Source organism: Ornithodoros turicata, chromosome 8 (genome assembly GCF_037126465.1).
Source record: "Ornithodoros turicata isolate Travis chromosome 8, ASM3712646v1, whole genome shotgun sequence".
Taxonomy (NCBI): domain Eukaryota; kingdom Metazoa; phylum Arthropoda; class Arachnida; order Ixodida; family Argasidae; genus Ornithodoros; species Ornithodoros turicata.
This window is the reverse complement of record NC_088208.1, coordinates 834,960-857,922: the sequence shown is the minus strand read 5'-3', so window position 1 is coordinate 857,922 and position 22,963 is coordinate 834,960. Positions and strand designations below refer to the sequence as shown.

The window sequence follows — 22,963 nt, the reverse complement described above, 5'->3', positions numbered from 1 at the left end:
CGGCATTGCTCTTATGCACGTCACGCGAGAGCTCGCTGCGGCCTTTACTCGGGACCAACTGCGGCATAGAAAAAAGCCGATTATAAATCGTGCGATACGATTTCTTCTGAAATATTTTGCACAGTTGTTGTTTGCACTGTATTAGAAATCATAAGGTGGTGTTTCCCAGACCTATGTTTTCGACCGGACTGTCACTTTAAGTACTTTTCTCGCCATAAGAAGATAAGTAGAAGAGAAATTTCACACTTTCGTTTGATTAGGACCAGGAATTATCAGTATCTTATTTTCTTCTTCCGAGAGGAAAAGAGCGAAATCAAATGTCTACGGATGCAGCTGTCACTCAGCGGTGACACCATACGACGTCAGGAAACACTGAGTTGAAGCTCGAAGCCAATCCGGCGGCCGAAAGAACGCTTCGAAGGCGCCTTGGTTCCCAACGGCTAATCGCGGCGTGCAAGAGACGCTGGTCGCATAAACACCAGATAGCTACTTGTGAGTTGCAGATAACAAGCAGTATCGTCGACAAGCATGATAATATATGTAGCCATTGACGTACAATAAAATAGGTTCAACTATAGTTCATTTCGTTTCTTATGCATGATGTGCAGTCTCCATGGCTGTATCTAACGGCTCTGATGCACATGCGCACAGCCCAAACCGTATGCATGAGCCCGAACGGTCTCCGCATACGCGACAGAGAAATGAGATGCAGAACACAGAAAAGGTAACCGGAAGAGCGCACTTTCCTATCGAGAGAAACCACAGGATGCAGAATGCTAGTAGGGGGCAAAACCACTATTTTTATGCGCAGGGATCTGGACAACTACTGCTAGTTTGTCGAATTTGTTGATTGAAATCGGTTCCTAGAGTGTTACCACAGGGAATGACACATTTTGGCGCAGATATCACAGTCGTGGGTGCCGTGAGAAGCGATTTTGTTGCATCTCCCATAGATTGCTATGTATTGGAAATCTGACAAACTTTAATGCACCAAAATTGAGGGGTTTGCTTCAGGCCTTCAAAAATGTGTCATTCCCTAGATAACCTCGAGAGGAACATGCCCGTACCTGTTTCGTGTAGGACTTACAAGGGAGTGGTTTACAAGATATCGGGAACAAAAGTTCCCCACAGAGTTTCTTAAGAAGTGGATCCGCCTTAACTTAACCAAGAGTGCCCATATTTTGCATAAATCTAGATGAATGAATGAATAAATAAATAGACCAGAGGCATGGGCTAAGGCGTCCCACTCGTTGGTGGTAGCCAAGGTCGTGCTGACGACTGAGAGATGACGGGTTCGAATCCTCCTACCACCGGCTGTGCTGTCTGAGGTTTTCCGCTGGGTTTTCCGAAGACTTTCCACACGAATGTCGGCACAGTTCCCCCTGAAGTCGGCCCAGGACGCATACTAATCCCCCTGTCCCCGACTCCTTCCTGCTGTCCTCTCCCCGTCTGTCCACATCTGTACTCCGCTCATAGCCACAGTTGCTTCGCGGCGCTAACACGCAATTAATAAACGAATAAATAGGATGTGGACTTTTATTTATTATTTATTTATTTATTCATACTACTGGCTTACAAGTAAGCCTAAGTAGGGTGGGATACATACACTTAAGGTAAACACACAAGGTCAACAAAAAGAGATAACAGAAGACATTACTTCAGAACTGTCGCTATCAGTTTACAGAAATTCTCAACCGTAGGACTATTCATTATCGCCTGTGGTAGCTCGTTCCATTCCAGGACAGTCCGCGGGAAGAAAGAAAATTTAAAACAATCACTTTTCGCGCTGAAAGGTTTAAAACGTAAACTGCGTGACTGCCTAGTTTCTCGGCCAGAGAAAGGCTGCAGGTAAAGTGTGCTGTCGATTTTAAACTTGTTGTGAATCATTTGGTAAAGGAACCTGAGCCGCTGCATTTTCCTGCGGGAACTAAGCAACTCAAGCCCTGCCCTATCGTAAAGCTTAGAGACTGAATCCAGCTTTCTGTATTTGTTAAAAACGAAGCGCAAAGCTTTCCTTTGCACTCCTTCTAATTTATCAATATTGGATGCGGTAAAAGGGTCCCAAATAATGCTTGCATAATCCAGCGCAGATAGTACATATGTCTTGTATGCCTTCAATTTTGTGGCGGTGGACGCTTGATGAAGATGACGACGCAAATAGTATAATTTACCCATTGCCTTTCTCACGATAGTATCAATATGCTTATTCCATCTCAAATCATTGCACAACGTCACTCCGAGATATCTACAGGAATCAACACATGATAGAACACATCCATCTATACAATACTGAAAGGACAATGGTATTCTTTTCCTCGTGACATGCATGTATGTGCATTTTTGAAAATTGAGAGTCATTTGCCATGTTAAGCACCAATCATTAATCCTACGAAGACATTCATTAAGCTGAATCTGATCTAATACAGAATTTACCTCGGTGAAAATTATGCAATCGTCAGCAAAAAGACGTATTTTTACGGGAATATTCTCAGTGATATCGTTTAGATAAATTAAAAACAACAGAGGCCCTAGAACCGAGCCCTGAGGCACGCCGGATTCCACATCAGCCAAGTTAGAGCTGCTCTCACCGATCTGTACCAACTGCTGTCTGTCAGCAAGGTAGTCCTGAAGCCACGCGGTCAGATTTGAGTTACCCATTATAGCTTGTAGTTTTAACAATAGCTTATCATGAGGCACCTTGTCGAACGCCTTCGACAAATCCAAGAAAATTATGTCAGACTGCCCCCGTGAATTAATTGTTGCCGCAAGATTGTGAACTGTTTGTAATAACTGGGTTGTAGTAGAAACACCTTGGCGGAAACCATGTTGTGCTGGTGTGAAAAAATTGTTTTCTTCAAGAGATGTCACCAGGTGTTTATGGATACAGTGTTCTAAAATTTTACCACACGTAGGTAGCAGTGACACCGGACGATAATTAGATGCTTTGAGCATATCTCCAGACTTTGGGACAGGCACAATTTTTGCTTGCTTCCACTGTCTCGGAACCTTCGCTGTCTCAATTGACTTCCTAAAAATTATGTCAAGATAGAAACTACACCACTCTGCGTAGCGCAAGAGAAATTGATTTGGGATGCCATCTAGTCCACACGCCTTTTTGCCATTTATGCTAAGCAAGGAGTTGAAAATCCCTTCTCGTGATAAAACAATGTCAGGAACGTAACAAAGGTCATGTGCCGGAAAGGTTGGCCGACTACCGTCGTCACGTGTGAATACGGAGCAAAAATACTCATTCATATGGTTGCACATTTTGACTTTATCAGTGACAATACAATCATCTATCAACAACTTACTGATGGTGTTGTGCGTAGGAGAGAGGAACCTCCAAAATTTTTTTGAGTCAGACTCAAGGAATTGGTCAAGAGTCACACTAAAATATGTAAACCTCGCTTGTCGAATCTTACATTGACATTATAGGCCTGAGGCTGCTGCACAGCTGCACTCTTTAAAAAAGGGTGTACTTTAACTCCTTTCCTTGCCACATATGTAACACCCTTTTGGAGAGTACTATTACTCTCAAAAAGGGTGTCTCCTGACTCCCTCAAGGGAGTAGCATAACACCTTTCTCCTTACTGGTGTTATGCTACTCCCTTTTGAGCGTAATTGTACTCTCCAAAAGGGTGTTATATATGTGGCAAAAAAGGAGTTAAAGTACACCCTTTTTTTAAGAGTGATGACAAGAAAAGGGACTACAGAACTCAAAACACCGTGCGTGTGTGGATTTGGAACGAATCCTACCGTAGTGTTGCGCGGCATCATGCGCACTGCTTCATTCTTCAATACCGATTCACTGAACTGCTGCCCACAACAGTTCTCGCGAATGTTCCACTGACAACATTTATCTGCAAGTCAGTCCTTCGGACAGCGACGCCAGTCCGCTTCGCAACGCGCGCACTATATTTTTCACCGGGAATGCTCCATGGCGCGTCACGCGCGTGCACGTGCAGTGGACTAAAAACACCGATGCACGAGCTGAGGCGTCGTTCACTGCTTGGCGCCGAAGTACGAATGAGTCAGGTATAATTTCGATTGTAGCTTCGTAACGGAATCAAAGTTTTGAATTATGATAACAAGTACGAAATTGACGTAGCACGTAAATTAATTTGAAGCGAACTTGTTCTTACATTTTAGTGCCCCCTTTAACCGTACTTTTATTATTACGATACCATTGCTACGCCCGAAAAAAAAAACTGGCCGCATATACTATGGTACATATAGCAATCTGATAAACGTATAAGGCCTGTGGCATGTCCGCACCTGCACTGCTTGTCAAATAGCAGGTTGTTGCCAGTGTGTGGCGAGAAACAGAACCCTCTTCCCAGTGACAATTTTTCAACTTTATATACAGGGTTATTCTAGCGAACGTTACACATTTCGATCGCACTGTAAAAATAGAAGACTAGGTTTGATTCATCCTAGACTTTGCAGACTGATAGCCATTTACCTGAAGTTTCAATCGAATTTTTTGTAAGCGCTACGGTCATGTAGAAAGGACATTAAAAATAAAGCAAAATCTCGCCCCATGCATTTTCAATGGCCTATCCCACGCAAACACCGCCATTTTTTCTTGTGTCTGCTTCACATTCAGATCACTTCACACGGGTAGCGCTGCCTACAACGATGTCACATGCCGATTCTGACGTTATGCACCAGTCCTCTTGTTCCAGTCTTGTTCTGTATGCTGGTGCCACCTGTGTGTGGTGAACTGAAAGTGAAGCACACTCAGCAGATAATGGCGGCTTTTGAGCGAGATAGGCGATAGAAAATGCATAGAGTGAAATTTTGCTCGATTTTTAATTTTTCCTCTACAGGACCATAATGCTCACAAAAAATTCCGACAAAACTTCAGACAAATGGCTACCAGTCTACAAAGTTTGGTGTAAGATAAACCCAGTCTTCTATTTTTAGGATGCGATCAAAGTGTGTAACGTTTGCTAGACTAACCCAGTAGACAGCATATTAGAAGAGTGGCTCTACGGCCTCGTTGGTATTCCATGACGTGAGAATAGCGCTAATACACGCTCATGCATATTAGATGCACGTAACCACATGACGTCATATTCAGAGTGGCTTCAGCGTACTGCTGAGCACGACCATTGATTTGTGTTACTGGCGCAGTGTTTGTATTTAACAGGCTTGAAAATCAAAACTAATAAGCGTTTTCATACGGCTATATCGGGTAATAGTACCCAGTACTGTTGTTTGGGTGAAATGACTATCCCGGCAGCGGTTTTTTTTTTTTTCTGTCACGACATTGTCATTGATCTTTACGCATATCAGAAGGGCGCCCGCAAGTTTTTGGAGCCGAGGATTAGTGAACGAAAACGACGTCATAAAACAAAAAAACGTGAAGGAGAATATTACTGCCATATTTCAGTGTCCAAATCATCCGGTGCCTTATCCGGTTTTTCGAACCGATATTGTTGCCTTGTCTACTTATCTTTTGTCCCCGCATTCAATTATTGTGCATATTCAAATAAGCTGACTGCTCAGTTCTTGGCCGATGTCTCAATGATGATGACTAAAAAGAAAGCTTTTCCATAGTACCACACATTTACGAATGACTCAGCCGAGGGACTTTCGTGAAACACCCGGTATATCAGTGCAGGCACTAGAGGAACAGTGCAGTGATAAACTGGTTCATGTGAGTGACATGGTTTCATCTTCTCCCTCCCCCGAGTGCACTGCATAAAAAGGTAAAGTACGATTGTCGGGGTTTGTTTGAAACCCCCAAAATCCCTTCGATGGATACGCCACTGGGTGCAGGAACCCTTACCTGAACCTTTGCCAGTAACTTCCACGGAGATCGTGCTTCGTCTGGTTTTACACAATTTTACGCAGGATACACAATCATACAGAGAATTATTTATTGCTCCGATCATCACCAAAATCAGACGCCGTCCAGTGGCCAATGACAACGCTGCAAGCGGTGTCGCTTTTCGAAGACTCGCTTCTATCGGCCGATTTCTTCATTACGTAACAATCGCTAGGTAAAAGTTTCAAAGTGGACGATGGAGGGACACCTCGTTCACCGTCACTCTTCGATAGCGCGTCCTTCGCCGTGCTTTTACTGCTATCCTGCCAAGGTGAAAGAGGAGGTGTCTCGGAAGAAGAAGACGGGAAGCTTCGTAGCTCCAGTGGGAAACTAGATTCTTCAAATGAATGAAACGACCGGTTTTCTGATGAGGCCGTTCTTTCGTCCTGGCCCTGCACAGGATAACGAGACCGTGTCGTCGGTTCATCGCTGGTTTCTCGACGGCGATCAGCGCGCGACATGGACAAATTTTCGGGAAGTTCCAGCATTTCGAGTGATGCTGACAAAGCCGTGCGGGGTGATGTCAGGCACGAGACTCTAGGTGGCGATGTGGACGATATAAATTCGCTTAGAGAGCGCTCCTTTGAGGGTGCAATATATGGAAAAATGCTCGATCGTGATGTCGCTCCCAAAATATCTTCCGCGTCAAAGTCTACAAGACTGTCACTGCGGTCAGACAGAGTAAGTGATGACGTCGCTCCGCGTTCCACACTCGCATTGTCTATTGATAGAACGCCCGCGTTCCTTACTCGAACTCTGTAATTTGAGCGTGACACGTTATCTTCAGGAAGTCCACTGGTCAAAGCCACTGAATAATCTTGCCACTCTGTGGCGTCTACCGTTTCTTTCGAAGGAGGTTCTTTGGGAGTGGGAATAGGATGTACAACGATAGGTGGGGACACGTAAGGAGCGTCAATGTCATGACGTTGTTGGTCGTCGTCCTCTTCATCTGTGACACATATTGTAGAGTCGTCCGTCCGTTCGAACGAAGGTGGAGATGAGGAGTTTGAAGGAGACTCTTTGTCCTGCAGAGGAACGTAATGGCGACGACTGTAGTTGGGAAGGACGGACATCATAATATTGAACAACCTGGTGGAGAACCTTGCGCAGAAACCTCTTTCAGTGTCATCTGGTGGTTCGATGTCCAAACGTTCTTCCGAAATGTGAGGAACCTCAAGAGGTGGTGGAGGTGGACGCTTCAAGGGCTCCTCTTCGAGATAGTCGCGAACTGCTTCTAGGAATATGGGACCACAGAACTTGTAGAATCCGTGACTGCGTTCCGGGCATGTAAAGCGAGAGGAAAGTAAATCAGTATTCGCCTTACAATTCGGCGTGTATACAACCGGGCAGTATATTTCAGTCGAATAACCCGGGTGTTTATGGAGGGTAATGGTATTACGTAATTCTCTTGCTTTGTTATGGCACTGGTAAAGTACAGTAGTCTGTTCCCACAGAAGAAACGCAAACGAAAGTAACAACAAAATGGGCAATCATACAAAGAAAAATGTTCCTCAATCCACAAGTCCCGTTTTTAACTTTTCAAGCATTGTTTACTTAGACGGCAACAGACTATCACTTGCATTGCAGCTGTGCTTGTACCAATTCCATCCGCACTTAACAGTTTCCATACAACTGAGAGGGTCCTGAATCAACATCGCAGCTTACATACCGGCGTCGTCGTGCTTACAGCGTTTGGTAACTAAACTACATGGAGGTCTAATCAGGGCAAGAGTTGTGTTTTGGGCTCCTAATCCAAGAGGCCACTGTTACTCCTCCTTCCGGCTCCTTCACCGACTCACCCTGAGGGTGAAGAAAAGACGCGTCTCTGAAGATACGCGTACGCTATATTGCAATTGATTTCACCTCAGAAAAAGTGATATATATATATATATATATATATATATATATATTTTAAAGAAACATGTTCGCATTTAGCTGCGAAACCCTGCATACTCATGACTAGCATAGTATTACTAAATACCAGTATATACGTACTGGTATATATAGTATACCAGTAGTATAGTATATATACTGCTATATATCAGACCGGATGCCTGTTTGTCACTCATCAGAATTTTGTGAGCATACTTTGTGCCTTATTAACGCCATTCAGTTGCAAACAGGCAGACCTCCTGTGTATTTCTTTTCGTCTTCGTCTGGTGTGCTGACTGGTTAGCTACCTTCCACACATTACCATCATCGAAAGGTAAGCATCTATGAGGATAGTCAAAATAAGAGAATTCAGTAATCCCTTACAAGTACTAGTTACAAAGAGGCTTCCTTCAGGTCTTTTAGGTAGTAGCAGTTATGTGCCGAGTGAAGCATTTAGGATGTGCCAAGCATATCTCTAGCACTCAAGAGGTACAGTTCTACGGAGTCAGAGGACGGTAGAAGTGGCAGATGTAGGAGTCAAGGTGGGCAAGGATGCTGGACGACCACCCAGGTCAAACCAAAGCAGCTCATAACAGAACAACTCGTACCATGCCAACTGACACCAAGGCAATTCATACCAGAACCACTTATACCAATACAATTCATACCAGGACAACACATACCAGAAGAGCTCATACAAGAACAACTCATACTAGAACAACTCATACCAGGAGAGCTCATACCAAAACAATTCATGCAAGACAAATCATACAACACTCAACTCGTACCACAACAACTCATACCACATAACTCTTACCGGGACAAGTCGTACCAGAACTAATACCAGAGCAGCTCATACCAGGACATGTCTTACAGGGACAATTCATGGTACACAATTCATACCACACTCATATCAGAACTACTCATACCAGGAGAACTCTTACCAAAACAACTCGTACCAAACAACGCGTACGAAAACAACTCGTACCAGGGCAACTCATCTACACTCGTACCAGAACAGCTCATACCACAGCAAAACTATTACCAATACAACTCGTAACAGAACAACTCATACCCAACAACTCATACGAAAACAATTCATACCAGACAATTCGTACCACACTCAACTCGTACCAAGACGATTCATACCAGGACAACTCGTATCAGAACAATTCATGTCGAACAATTTATACCAGACAACGCATACCACACTCCACTCATACCAGAACAACTCATATCAGTACACCTTATGCCACAGGACCGCTGTTACCGTACACAGTACAGCTCATACCGGGGCAACTCATACCAGGACAACTCGTACAGGACAACTCATACCAGAGCAGCTGATACCAGGACGACTCTTACCAGAATAACTCCTACCAGGACAACTCATACCACAACAGCTGACACCAGAGCAACTTGTAATAGGATAACTCATACCAGACTCAACTCGTACCAACTCACGCACAAGCTCCAATGTCATATACTGCATTGAATAGGGCGCTCTATGCAATACATTGGTGAAACCAGCCAACAAATAAACAACCGCCTTACCGGGCACAGAACCGACACGTCCAACAAAGTCCCCAAAGCAGTCGCCCAACACTTTAACGTTCCTGGTCACAATTTTGACAACATTAAACTATATATTCTAGAAACCGGGTTTAGATCCACACGTGACAGACGTGATAGGGAGTCTTATCTCATATACAAGTTCAACGCTCTTCACCCGTCCGGTATCAACAAATCACAAGGCACCCTAGAAACACTTCACAAATAAAATATGCGTTTCCCTTCTACCTCCATTATCATCTGTTATGTTCTGCATGGCCACTGCTTTCTACTTTCTTTATTGCATGCCACAACTTTGCATTACAAATATTTAAAAAAAAACCTTTGCTGGATCTGGAATTTTCCCAACTTAACCACTAACCTCCTTATCTTTCGCTATGCTTGCCAATTCTTGCCTGTTGTCCCGTTTCGTCCACGTGTTCGTGAACCTTCCATTTTTCTGTAACCGGTCTGTAGCCCAGATCACTACGTTCACATAATCCCCTCCACACTCTAACAAAGCAGCCATTCACTCCGGCCGTAGAAGCCCGTACGGAACCTTTCTTCCCTCCGGGCTGTTGACGCACAATTCGCATGGACCTTTAAACACGTCACACCTAACCCTTTAAATACCATGCCAATGATGAGGACGGTGCCCAGAAGAAGAACAGTCTCTGTTCGAAATATCGGCGGCTTCTGTCCTGAGGCAACTCCCTTCCTACATTCTACCGGTTCGCTGGATTTCTACCCATCTACCTCAACTCGTACCAGACAGTTCATACCAGAGTAAAACTATTACCAATACAGCTCATACAGGGCCAACTCTTACCAGAAGCGCTCATACCAGAACAACGGGTACCAGGACAACTCACGCCAAGACAATTCATACCAGATAATTCATACCACACTCACCTCGTACCAGAATAACTCATACCAGAACAGCCCTTACCAGACAACTCATACAGAAACAATTTATACCACACTCAACTCGTACCAGAACAGCTCATGCCAATATCATTCATACCAGATAGTCCATACACACTCAACTCGTACCAGAATAACTCACACCAGGACAACTCGTACCAGAGCAGCTCATACCAGTCGAAGCCATACATCCTGCTCTGTGTATGTCCATACATATGTCCTATCCTGTGTTGTCCTGGTATGAGTTGTCGCGGTACGAGTTGTCCTGGTATTAGTCGTCGCGGTATGAGATATCCTGCTATGAATTGTCTTGGTAAGACTTGGGACGAACACAGTGTACGCTTCCCTCTGTTTTTGTCCTTAGTCTTGTTTGCTTCTCCATGTCTACGCGGTACGTTGTCTACGCCGCTGTCTACGCATGTACAACTCATACCTGATGGATGTGGATGTGTCTTCAATGTGGTATGAGTTGTCCTGGCAGGATGTGCCTTGGTATAGAGCGGGGTAGGGGACGAGGTTGTACGTGAAGCAGCCGCCCATGTCGCATGAGGATACGCGTATAAAAGGCAAAGGTAGCGCCACCTTATTTAAAAAGGCGTGATCGGCTAAACGACACGAAGTAGACGCCAATCACGGCCGTGTTTTTGGTGTTCGTAGCTACAGAGACTTGCCTCCATCAGCCGCATGAAGAACTACACAATTACTATGAACGCGAGTATGCGAATATGCAGCTTGCCAGTATATTTCGAATCAGCTACCGAAGGAACAAGAGTAGCTTTATAAAATCGCTCACTTACGCACACAGAGCCAGAGCAGCGAGGAGTCCAAAGCCGAGAACGTAGTCATGCACAGCGCCTGAAACATTATTGCCGTTGTTACTCGCATAATTAACGCAACCCCAACTTGGCCACACAGATATCTGTACTTCCGACCAGTCTCGTTCCCCTCCCCGTGCGTTAACCCTCTTACCGCTTAGTTACTTTTCCCAACCGTCCTCTGTTGATCCCTCCGTAAAGGCGACTCGAATACTTCTGTATATAAAGGCCCTTCAGCCATGATATCATTTTTTTTTCTCGTTTAAAGGACGACGGAAACGAAAATAGGCTGCAAAGCTATTTGCCTCATATTGCGATGTGTACCAAAACAATCCGGACTTCGACTTATATTTGCGTATATTAGTTGAAACGCCGCCACAATCGCGATATAAAATTCGGCCGTGGAGCACTCTGAGCCCCTGGTGAGCGTCGCCGCGCCGCCGAAGCAGACCACGGAAGTGACGCACGTTGGCTCTCCTGTTGGAGTTCCTGACTTTCATTTCGCTTCTACGTCTAATTCCTGCTACGGGAAGAGAACGAAGACGAAGAAGCATGTACGAACCCATCTCTCATAGGATATATTGTCTTCAGACTTCCACGAGATCTCCGAATCAAACATCTTCAGGCGTTCTTCAGAATTCGCCGTATTTGTGCCGGGCAGCCGCACATGGAGCGCGAGAGATATTTGACGTCACGCGCTCCTCAGATTTTCCCGCAATGCTTGGCGCGCTCCATGGGCGATCGTGTCGAGTGGGCGGCCCAGCGCTCTCGTAATCGTCAGAAATATGGCCATCCGCACAGCGTACTTGCAAAATACTAGTGGCATCATAATTTTACATAATATTTACACCGTGTTCAGTCCCCTTTTTGCAATGGACAAATTTCGTTTCCGTTGTCCTTTAATGAGCGCGCCGCCCCCGTGACGCCACGTACTTTTGATTAAAAAGCGCGTTAGTTATTCGATTAAATACGTTTTACTTTGTGTTCGATTGGCTAACACAATGCAACCACGTGTCAAAGAAGGATGGGAAGCAACGTAGGGATTGAACGTACCTGAGCACTGCAGTCTTTCCGTGGCAGCATGTCCCCAGGTGATATGAAACGCGGGGCAATTGAGACAGCAAGAAGCACCATGGTAGGGATTGTATCGTCCTATAGCACACGGGTGGCACTTGCCATCTTCCCCGTAGTATCCTGGAGGACATCCCACTGCAAGTAATAATTCCTGTTTCTTTCACCTGAACGGCGATTTATCTTGTCTTGGCGAAAGTACTGAGCCTTATACGTTGGTTTCGGCACAATATCACCGGGCGCGTCCATGACACCCCAACAGTGCTGTAATGGCGACCGGGTGACGCCAGGCAAAATAGCTCCTCTCGAGGAAACTGCGGTATTGGTTGCGGCGCATATCAATGGGCGCGGCTATGACGCCTCCACACTGCCGTAATGGTTACAGCGCGTATAACTGGGCGCGGTCATGATGCCCCCACAGTGCTGTAATGGCAACCAGGTGACGTCAAGCAAGATGGCTGCTCTCCAGGAAACTGTCGTATACAAGCCACAGAAACCCATTACTATGGATGCACATGGGAGCCCTCTACACACTGCTGCGGGAAATTTTTGCTTGACATCTGTTCAAAACAGCGTTTTTATTGCAATAAAATATAAGTCAAAATGTAAAATGGCATTACGCGCAGTCTATTCAGAACGTTCCAGGTCTAACGCTACTAAAAATTTACACAAAGTCAAACTGGCTCGCAGTTCCCAGTTTCCTTCACCAAAAAGAATGTGGGCGTGCAGTACCGCGCCTTTTCATGACGAAGATGCTACAATTGTGCTGCACGCGCCTTGAACTAGTTCAAGGCGCAGAGAAAATGAACGCATCTGCGCAGTGCAGATGTGTCACGCATACGCGATCTCCATACTAATCGAACACGTTTCAAAAGTTCTAAATCGCTAATTCTATAGCCATTCCGTGAACATGGCATGAATAGCGTTCGAACGTAGACGGTTTCAGAAAGAGGCATCCAAGAGGTTCCTGCCCCGACAGATAAAAAGTCTTCGTTAATGCGCAGCCAAAATGCGTTTGAAATGCATTGCAGCTGTTGCAGGACGGTGTCTGCGCGACCTGCGCTGTGCTCGTACATGATTTGTGTGCGCCACAGCTGTAAACCGACGATCATAGGTTGCTGTGGGCCTTATACCGACATACGGGTGTCGTGTGCAGACGGCTATCCTTCCTGTTAAAGTCACTGTACCCTTTGGTGAAAACTTCTGAACATGTGGCCGCGAAGAATGGTGACACGTTCGGCCGAAAGGAGGAAAGAAACACAGGGTTGGCACCCTCGCATTTGCTTTTCTATGGAGAGCGGGCTTGGCCACCACACACCCCCGGACGCGCAGGGTTGCGGGACGGTCCTCTGTCACGTGATCTCGCACGTAGCCCAAACAACACGGCAGCCTCTATGGTCAAAAGGAATCTGATGGAATGTAGTTCTATGCGTGTAAAGTGGAAACTTCCTCTGCGACCGAATGGCTCATTATTTTTGTGTTTACTTCTCCCCGCACTTGGCGAAAAACGACCGGCCACCGTGGGGTTTTACCGTTGTTCCTCCCACACACGTGGTCTGGAAGCAGTCACCAGATTCTGACTCCAGAACACGCAGGATCGGGTTTCTGTGAGCCGCGCCTCGCACATGTCCGTAGCCGACGAGAAGAGGTAATAAATTTTGAGTTCGAAGACGTTGGGTCAGTCGAGCTAACGGTTGTGCGATGGGTGTCGTCTTGTTATATTTTTGCTGAGTGTTTTCGTTTGAATAGCGCGAAAGAGGGACATCGGGGGGACGAAAAACAACCCAGAGAGCGGGGGAGTTTGGGAAATTAGAGGGACTTGGCCTGCGGACTCCGTAGCAAACGGACCTGCTCGGAGGCTAGGAGTGACTTTGCCGTATCATGTAAATTTTGTCCACTTAAAATCTATTCCTGTAAATAAACCTGTTACCAACTATTGAATATCGTCTGCTGTCGAGTACCTGCAACTCAACCGTCATAATCCACGACAACTGGCAAGCCACCGGGATTCAAGAGTGAGGAGAAAGAACCACCTTTACTATGCGGCTGAATACGCATGTACAAGGTAGCATAGAATTCTATAACGCGGACATCCACGCACGAATCAAAGCGGTGCAAAGCGAAACTGAAAAGAAATTCACGTAGTCGACAGGGAGTAATGCCAGTTTTGACTCGAGCGACCGCCAGAGGGGTCTCACGCACATCTTTTGGAATGTTCCCCTCAAGCTGCTGTTGCTCAAGTGCTGGACGCTTCAAGCCAGGTTACCGCACAAACAAAATAACAACAGCAGCAGAGATCAGAGATCGACAACTTACAGCAGAGATCATCTATCATCTGACACCCGCACTGGCAGCGTCCATTCAAGGGCTCTTCGTAAACTGATAAGAGAAGGAAGCGGAAATGTGTCACTCTAAACACGATAAGACTACAGTGGAACTCCATCACGCAGCTCTAAAACAGCACGACGTTAATACCAAGAGCGAAGTCCACCACTATTTGACGAACACTGACAAACACTCAGCGGGCGATTGTGGACCACCTCCGATCAACAGGTCCGGCGAGAAAGGAGGCAGCCGTGGATGGAGCCCCGAAGCCCGAACCACTTCATGGGCCCACCCGACATGGGTCCGACGTTTGCTAGCCCCAGAAGACATGAGGAGGGGGCATTTATTTCCTTCCTAGCATTTATTTCCTTGGTCACCAAAGCAACAAACATGCGGCGAAAGACCCGAGCTGACGTACAGAAGGATTCCGAAGTTTTAGCTCAGAACAGGTCCCCCAAGGTCGCCATTTTCCCATGTATTTGTTCCTATCCCGATGCGTGCAATGCCGGAGGCCGCCCTTAGATACCCCATTGTTACCAGACGTTGGCTTGCGTGGATTGTAGCGCGCTAAAGATCCAGTTGAAGCACAATCCAAGCCAGGCCAAGTCACCGAAGGAGAAATGGACGACTGCAGCGCCTGCGGCGCCTGGTACGACAGGTACGCTATGTGATGCACGCAGCCGTGCACTAGATCCTTCCGATCGCTCAACACGTTTAAAAACGGGACCAAAAAGTGAAACACGACAAAGAAAGTTGTTATACGCGTTTTATTTGGACATATAAAGACTAGATTCATTCGCAGAAACAACAGAAACATTTTGCCGCTAAACTTAGCGCGCTGAAGTGATCCGGAACGGCAACAGTGGGGTATCTAGTGGCGGCCTTCTTCGTTGCACGCTTTTCCGAGGTGAGTTTGGGGGACCTGGCTCAGAACATATCACCAAATTTACATGAGTTCACCAAACATTACTAGACACCAAGACCTTGAAGTTTACTCCTGTCGTTTATACGGCCACGTTCAGAGTACGCGTTCCACTCACTGCTAACACTAAAGTACTTTAAAGAGTATCTTAAATAATTCGTAGAGTATTTAGTACTCTACTCAAATTACTTTCAGGTTTGATTATTTTGTACTTTTTACTTTTACTTTACTTTTTACTTTTTTTTTACTTTTAAGTACTTTTTACGCTAAGTGTTTCGTACCTTTTTTAAAATACTTTTGCGCAGTATTCTGTACAGTCTGCCCGTCTCTGTAAGCTTCCGCGGGCCCAACCACAGGTGCCTCCTTGCATCCTAACACGTACCTATAACTGCCCATTTAATTTTAGTTAAGAAAAAGATACCTTGCAAAATGTGGGAAAACTGCGTGACACGCAACTGGATGCCATCGGGGACCTGAGTGGTGCAAGTGTAGTTTCCGGAATCAGCGAACCCTACGCTGGGGATTCGAAGGAGACCGGAGAAGGCGTCCACCGTTTCGTCGTTCACCGCGAAGCCCGAGGAATTCCGCCACTCGACTGCGAAGTTTGCCACGCCAATGTCCGTGCGGTTCTCGTGTCTGGAAGAGTGATTTCCGTAAACTTCCGTTCCATCGATGTGAGGAGGACCTCAAATGGGATGCGAAATTGCAAAATTCCCATATCGGACCCCCCTCCTGGGAACAAGGCTAACCGGAAGTCGCGCGTCGCTAGTAATAAATTGCGCTGTAATGTGCAAATTCTGTAGTGAGGTTAGGTTAGGTTAGGTCAGTACATTTTACACGCGCGGGGGGGGGGGTCCGGGGGGGGGTTCCCCCCCCCGCAGTTGTTCGAGACTGTGCTCACTTCCGTCTAAGCCTCGTTCCCAGGGTTAGATCGGAGGGGGTCCAATGTGGGATTTCTGGCTCACTCAAATGGGATGGCAATGTTAAACAGCGAGTCCAGCGACGATTTAGATGGGAGAACCTCACAGTCAGGCTCTATATTAGATATCCGTGTAATTTGAGGCTTACGGTAGAGGCAGTGTGTCTCCGCAAGGAATCGAAGCTGTGTCTCCGAGCTCAACAAGTAATAACATCGACTGGCAGCGAAATACGAGGGTCATTAAGAACAGAAGGCGTAGCATGCCAAGCTCACTTCTTCCTTCTTTGAAGCGCTCGTATCATGAATGATGTATTCTGTGTTCCTATAGGCATTGCAACACTGTTAGACAATACGCAAAAAGTTGCGGGAATATTGTATTACAGAATTATAATAAAATCATAAGGCTGATCAGATTTCCCTGCCTGCGAACGTTTCAGAGAGGCTGGTCAGGTTCTTCCGTCCAGCTGAGTCCTTGTCTTGAAAGTATAGAGTTCCGAGTTTTAGGAGTTATATATAACGAGAAACGTACGCCAGTAAAATTTAACGCTATTCGAATTCCGCATCCGCAAAATTGCGCTCTTGGGGGTTCCAGCAGTCGACAGCCGTGTAAGAAAAGATATGCCCTGGAGACTGGTTGACGAGATTCCTTACCTGTCGTGTTGTCTTGCAATGACAACGTCCCCCTTGAGAGGATGTGTGTCTTTCTTGACACAGTGCACTTTGCAGCAGTCCTCGACGTCGTGGTGGATGAGGCAATCTGTGTTTGATGTAACAATGCGCCAAGCGGAACGCATGTGAACTTCGATCCTCGAGTCCTTCGAGTCATTGAATATGATACCCTATTTAATGACTATTCGGTGTAATGACATTCTGAGGTCATTTTGGTATTTTCCAGGTCTACTTGGGAAACGTTCAGCTGCTATTCGCTGCGAGATCGACCTATAGGGGGCGACACCGTCACCTTTCTAGTGTGGATAACACGCCGGCCGATGTTCGGAGTTGATGGTTCTCTTCCGAAATTCTCGTTTTTATTCACCGGAAGATCACTTGTGCCGCGATAGTACGATACTGTTCGGTTCCCCACTGCTCCACTTACCGTACTGAGCACGGAATAAACGTGGAAAGCAGACGACACGTGAAAAGCAGACGACACGAGGAAGCTATCCACACTACGGTAGTTTATGGTTTCTCCGCAGCGCGCCGACACCGTTCGACCTCGGAGCAAATAGGGTTTCCCTTTTCCTGAGAACCATGCGCTCGCTCCCCCTCAAAGTGGTGAACAGCGCACTTTTGACTTCCTTCCGCTCAACTGGTTACTGGCCCGCGTGCATTACAAAGTATTATCAAGATATGATCACCCGAACCACAGCCATTCGATCCAACCACTGCGCATCATGAAATGACATTAAGCATTAACATCTTTGTTATGATTTGGAGTAGTCCGTAAGGGAAAGAGAAGCTGGCGCGTGGCATCGTACATCACATATTTTGTTACCCACTCTCACGTACTGTGCTTCTCTCACATATCAATTACAGTGTCGCCACACTGCATTGTGTTTACACTTGTATGCTCTATCGCTACATGACCATTTGCCCGCTTCACAAGTGTACACACACTCAACATTCTCATCGGTCATAATTCACACGCCTAGTTACTCCTAGCAGTAGCCACTCTGCCATTATGGATCGAGGCCCGAAAGTGCGAGGAAGACGAAGAATGCACTGCGCTCATGGCCATCATCTCATTGGACAAAGAAGAAGAAGAAGGGTTCCATGGTTTCGAATCATTCTTGCTTCAAAGCATGGTGAGTCCTCCGTATATCAATTTGGCCTATTGTTTATACTCTAACGTAGTCTACCGAACGCATAGAGAAAAGCGTTCTTCATTATCTGTAATGTCCGACATGTTCATGCAATTTTTTTTTTTATTTCACTAAGACTATTCTGTCGACTGCATCAATATCGATAAATTCATAGTCCCAATTGAACTAGTGATTATTTTGCAAACAATTGTTATTTGATCTTTTTCCCTCTCCATATTGGGGTAACCATTTCATTCAACCCTCAAATTATCGCCGTAGTACTCACTCTAAAGAAAGCTTCACAGTATAACACCATCTACGTAAGTCGACCGCTGCGCTCAACTGTACAGTTGATCTGAGGAGAAAGCACTGCCTACGCGCATCGCGCAATGCGTCGTGGGAAATGGTCTGGGATGTAGTTCCGTAGCCGGGCTTATGGCTTTTTTAAACAAACGGAAGTAGACATCAAATAACGGATGATTTTACTAGAAAGATGAGAAAATTACGGATGAAATGAAACAAAACTCGACGCCGTATAACGTACCAAACATACAAAAATTAAATTTTATCGCTCGTTTCTTCGAGGCAATCCGCCATCTTGGATGAGGACTTTCTGACCTAACCCGAGGCAGTTTCGACGCCCGCACCGCCTAGTGCGTGCCTGGGGCTAGTGCGTGCTAGTGGTGCTAGTGCGTGGCGCCCCCCACCTCCAGTTTCCCCCCAGTCTGTAGAACCTAACGTAACCTAACCTCACTAAAGTGAGGTGATTTAGCCCCTTACCTTTCGCAAGATGACAAGTTTAGAATCCGTTAGGCTTAGGCTAGCCCTTAGCACCCCGTGTTTCTCCAGAGCTACAAGTGCATCAGATGGGGTTGTTCAGATGCATATAAAATAACTTCTAGGCCACAAATTCTTGTCATTCTTGTTTTTTTATATTCGCTACATGGTTCTCTCACTTCAGTGCATTATTTCTCTTCTGAACATTCCGGCTAATTAGAAAAAGCCATAAGCCCGTCTATGGAACTACACCCATGGTTTGCATTTGTGCTTGCCTGCCTATTGCTCGAAGGAAGGAGGGAAAACCGAAACCGTTTGAGCTCTTCTTCTTCTGTCTGACTCATAAAAACTAAATCCCAAGGTGCAGTGGGGTATTCGTAATACGGCGCTCTCTGGCGGGCCATCCATGCAATTTCGACGATTTCAGAAATTGCATGGAGAGAAGAGCGCAAACGGTTTCGGTTTTCCCTCCTTCCTTCGAGCAACAGGCAGGAAAGCACAAATGCAAACCATTTCCCACGATGCATTGCGCGATGCGCGTGATTTCGGCGACGGAGGGCCCCCGTGCGGAGCACAAGGGCAATATCTGAAATCGCCTATTGACACAAAGGAAAGCTTTCGCTTCCCACTTTGAATAAGTCGGGAGACAGAACGGTACCTTTCTGAATGATGACTAGTTCTGAGCCTGTTTTGCGGTCAAGTCTTCTCTTTGGAGTATATGATGCACATGACTGGCGAGTGTTCCCTCTGGCTTAACCGAAATGTCCTGCGAGGATACTGGTTCCTATACCCGTTTTTAACGACATAGTAAATAATCGCAATTTGCCTCTGTTTCTCTATGGAAAGTATACTGTAATTACTTATACTGTATCAGTGCAGTATTACTGTTAACTCTTTCAAAGAAGATATCTGTGCAAGAGAAACAAAAATTTATCTCGACCCTGTCATTCGCGCAGCGTAAAGCTGAAAGAACGTCATGTTACCTAAGATTGCACAGGCGACATCCGGCAAACGCTCGTTTTGGCAATTTCTTCGTATTATACGTAGCTACATAAATGGTGAAAGAAGGAGGTCACTGAAAATGTCAGCCAGCTGTAGGACTCGAACCCACATCTTCTGGATTACCGGTCCAGGGCTCTACCAATTGAGCCAAGCTAACACACATCTTCAGCGACTTCCAAGGGTGCGTCATCTGAAAAGGAAAAACAACCACACTCTCTCTCACTCATCCCCCACTTTCGCTCTTACATGTTTTCTCACTCATACACACATTCATACGGCGGGATCGACGCAAGCACGACGCTGTATGGAATATGTTTCATGTGTCGATTCTACGCGGTCTGTACAAAGCTTGACGACAACCGAGAGTGTTTCTCTGTCTCTGCGCCTCTCCCTTGTCACCATGCTTCAGAAGAGCTTGAGACAAAAGTTTAAGGAACACGGCACCACGGGCGCATTTCTTTACTGGAGCGGCACCGTGCTATTAATCAGGAAGAGATGGAATAAGAAACGGGTGACCACCTATTCCATCCATCACTCAGTATGTGTGCCCGCTCGTGCTTTCTGTTAGGGTGTCGCTTCGACTGAGAAATGCGGCACCCCGCTGTTCCGTATAGTGTTGTTCCAAGCTGTTCCAGCATGCCTTCAACCTCTCATTCCTTTCGACGGTCCTTGAAATGGCTATGGACCCTACCCCCGCCGACCGTGTCGGCACCAAACGGCCATTTTAACTTGTTGGCTGTGACGCATTTTGTATAGATGAATCCGAATGGTCCATACCCAACCAATGCGATTACGGTTACCTCGACTAGGTTCCGCAGTCGGTCGGTCTGTCACTGTTCTTCAACGTGGGGGCGCGTTTCTTATGATCTTCATGTGTTAGCTTTATCGCAGAAAGCATGTGTCGAAAAAAAAAAGTGCTTGCGTACTTCGTGCCTACGCTAAATGCCTACGCTGCGGTGTGCTGTCGTGGTCGTTATAGGCAGAAAAGAAAGTGAATTGCACCACATCGTAGAAAACAAGGCGCGTAAAACGAATGACGAGCAGAAATATATTGCACGGTCCCATATTGTCTCCAACATTTTAGGCCATATTGCCAAACCGCGTAACTTCGTCACTTTTTCTAGCCGCTTCTAGTCTGCTTTCCGACCTAGAGCAGACGACGTTATGTGTACCTCCGCGTTGGCGTCCGATTGGGTGCTACAATTCTACAAATGACTTATCAATGGATAGAGGTATCTGGATGACAGTACGTGTAGTCGCCCTTATCCGAAAAAAAGTGTTCTTTTTTTATTTTTTTATTGGCGATGCATCCATTGTGAAGCAGAATTATTGAACGAGAACTTGTAAATAGAAGTACGAAGCGTAGAAGAGCAATATTACACCCGAAACTCAATAGCTGCCTTACCTCCTTTAAAGGAGGTAAGAACTCCCACCTGCATGTATTTAGTTACGGGTTTAATAGACGTAATATTGTTCCTCTACGCTTCGTAAACCTATTTAGAATCTATTGTTCAATTCTTCTCATTCATAACTTGTGCAGCGTTAATACAAAAACGCACTCTCTTTCGTATTCGGGCGAGTACACGCACCGCGGTCCAGATACCTCTATCCATCGTTACGTCATCTGAAGTATTGTAGCACCCAATCAGACGCCAACGCGGAGGTACACATAGCATTCTACTTTACCCTCTTCAAGATGAACTTCACTACATGGTACGATCCTAGCCAACCATCATCCCGAATGACAACGTTTTTGTCTCTGATTTGTTGAAAACGGGAGGCGTAGCCATTTTGTAGCCGCGCATAATAGATACATAATAAACTTCGTCTCTCGTTATCAACAAATCATGGGTGAGAACGTTGTCATTCGGGAAGATGGTTGGCCAGGAGCGTGCTATGTGCTGAAGATACGCACCTATCAAATTCACCTATACAAAATGTGTCACAGACAACACGTTGAAATCGCCGTTTGGAGCCGACACAGTCGGCGGGCTCGCTTGGTACAGTTCATAGCTCCTTTAAAGGAGCAATGTGGTGTCATTTAACTGTCGTGAAACTCTAACTGATTCGTCAAGCTGCCCATCAGGATTCCCGTATGCGACATATCTTAGCCGTGTACTGTATTGTCACTGGGCAGACGAATTTACAAAAGCGATCTGAGAGAGCCAGCCCCGGACGACCGACACGATCCTCGGGTGACGAACCTTCCTTCTTCGTTTATTTCTTCTCCGCTCACGTGTTGCTAAGACCCCTGATAAGACGCGTTGCTAAGACTCCTTCAAATGCGCCCGTCTCCGTCACGTGTCACATGATCGGCCCAGTCAGGGGGGACCTGGTGACGTCACAAGGTACCTTTCTCCTGTCGCTTCCCTAACACTCCGATTTGTTCTCTCCAAGGGTGGAGGCTTTTTTGAAAGCTGTGTGGAAGAGCGGCTTCGCGCGCGCACTGTATACGTCACCTGCACTGCTCGTTCTTTCGCATGAGCTGGTTTTACTCGACGGAAAACACGCAGCAGCCAAAAATGATCGGTGCTCTTTCAAAGGAGAATGGAAATGCTCGAGAACAAATATCTCGGGAGAACGAGAAATTAGGATTACTGTGTCCTGGGACACATATTTTATGTCACAGCCGAACGTTACCGCAAGATTAACGAGCACTCGGAATGATACCGTACCGCCTTCATCGTTACAGCAAGCGGTATAGAGGCGTACCTCAGGCCTCAGCAGATCGGGAGACAGAGCGGTGTCATTTTGAATGCAGGTTTGCCTTATGCGGTGATGTTCCGTTACCGGAGTGTGCTGAGTGTTTGACGAGTGTAGCATTGCTTCATTCGTTCGAAGGGGGAAGACTGACATATTCTCTTCGCTCCTCTAGTTTTCCGACGATGATGAGGATGGAGAAGGAAAGAGAGAAGGAGACGCCGGAGGAGGAGGAGACGACGAGAAGAAACAGTTTCGGAAAGCCATGGACTCTATTATGGTCGCCCGAACCAGCAGGGGATCGTACGTTGCTTCATTCATCCTTGCCCACGAACGTTTGTGCATGCAAGTAATGAAGACTATACTCAGTGACAAGTCAAGAAGCGCAGGTAAACTCCGCCCAGAAATCACACGGCCGCTGCGATTGGCTTACGCGCGCTATTCACGACT

At 46.2% G+C, this 22,963-nt stretch overlaps 1 protein-coding gene across 2 annotated transcripts; it reads right to left on the bottom strand.

Moving 5' to 3' along the window:
• Nucleotides 1-5,868: 5,868 nt before the first annotated feature.
• LOC135365815 (uncharacterized) lies at nucleotides 5,869-16,499 on the bottom strand. Of its 2 annotated transcripts, XM_064598527.1 has the most exons (7): nucleotides 16,382-16,499; nucleotides 15,735-15,949; nucleotides 14,383-14,445; nucleotides 12,049-12,204; nucleotides 10,978-11,035; nucleotides 6,923-7,105; nucleotides 6,568-6,858 (listed from the first exon to the last, which is right to left on the bottom strand). In XM_064598527.1, exons 1-7 carry the CDS (start codon nucleotides 16,492-16,494, stop codon nucleotides 6,669-6,671), a joined length of 978 nt encoding a protein of 325 aa, XP_064454597.1. In that variant the 5' UTR covers nucleotides 16,495-16,499; the 3' UTR covers nucleotides 6,568-6,668. The 2 variants fall into 2 exon arrangements, with proteins under 2 accessions (XP_064454596.1, XP_064454597.1); XM_064598526.1 differs by having other exon boundaries at nucleotides 5,869-7,105.
• Between the last annotated feature and the right edge of the window lie 6,464 nt (nucleotides 16,500-22,963).

Excerpts from the sequence above, each read along its gene's own strand:
- LOC135365815 (XM_064598526.1), bottom strand. The coding sequence starts at position 16,494 with ATGCTACGCCTTCTGTTCTTAATGACCCTCGTATTTCGCTGCCAGTCG. Across the intron at positions 12,205-14,382 it reads GATGATAGATGATCTCTGCT|TGGGATGTCCTCCAGGATAC; the intron begins GTAAGTTGTCGA and ends TATTACTTGCAG. Across the intron at positions 11,036-12,048 it reads GGAAAGACTGCAGTGCTCAG|GCGCTGTGCATGACTACGTT; the intron begins GTACGTTCAATC and ends ATAATGTTTCAG.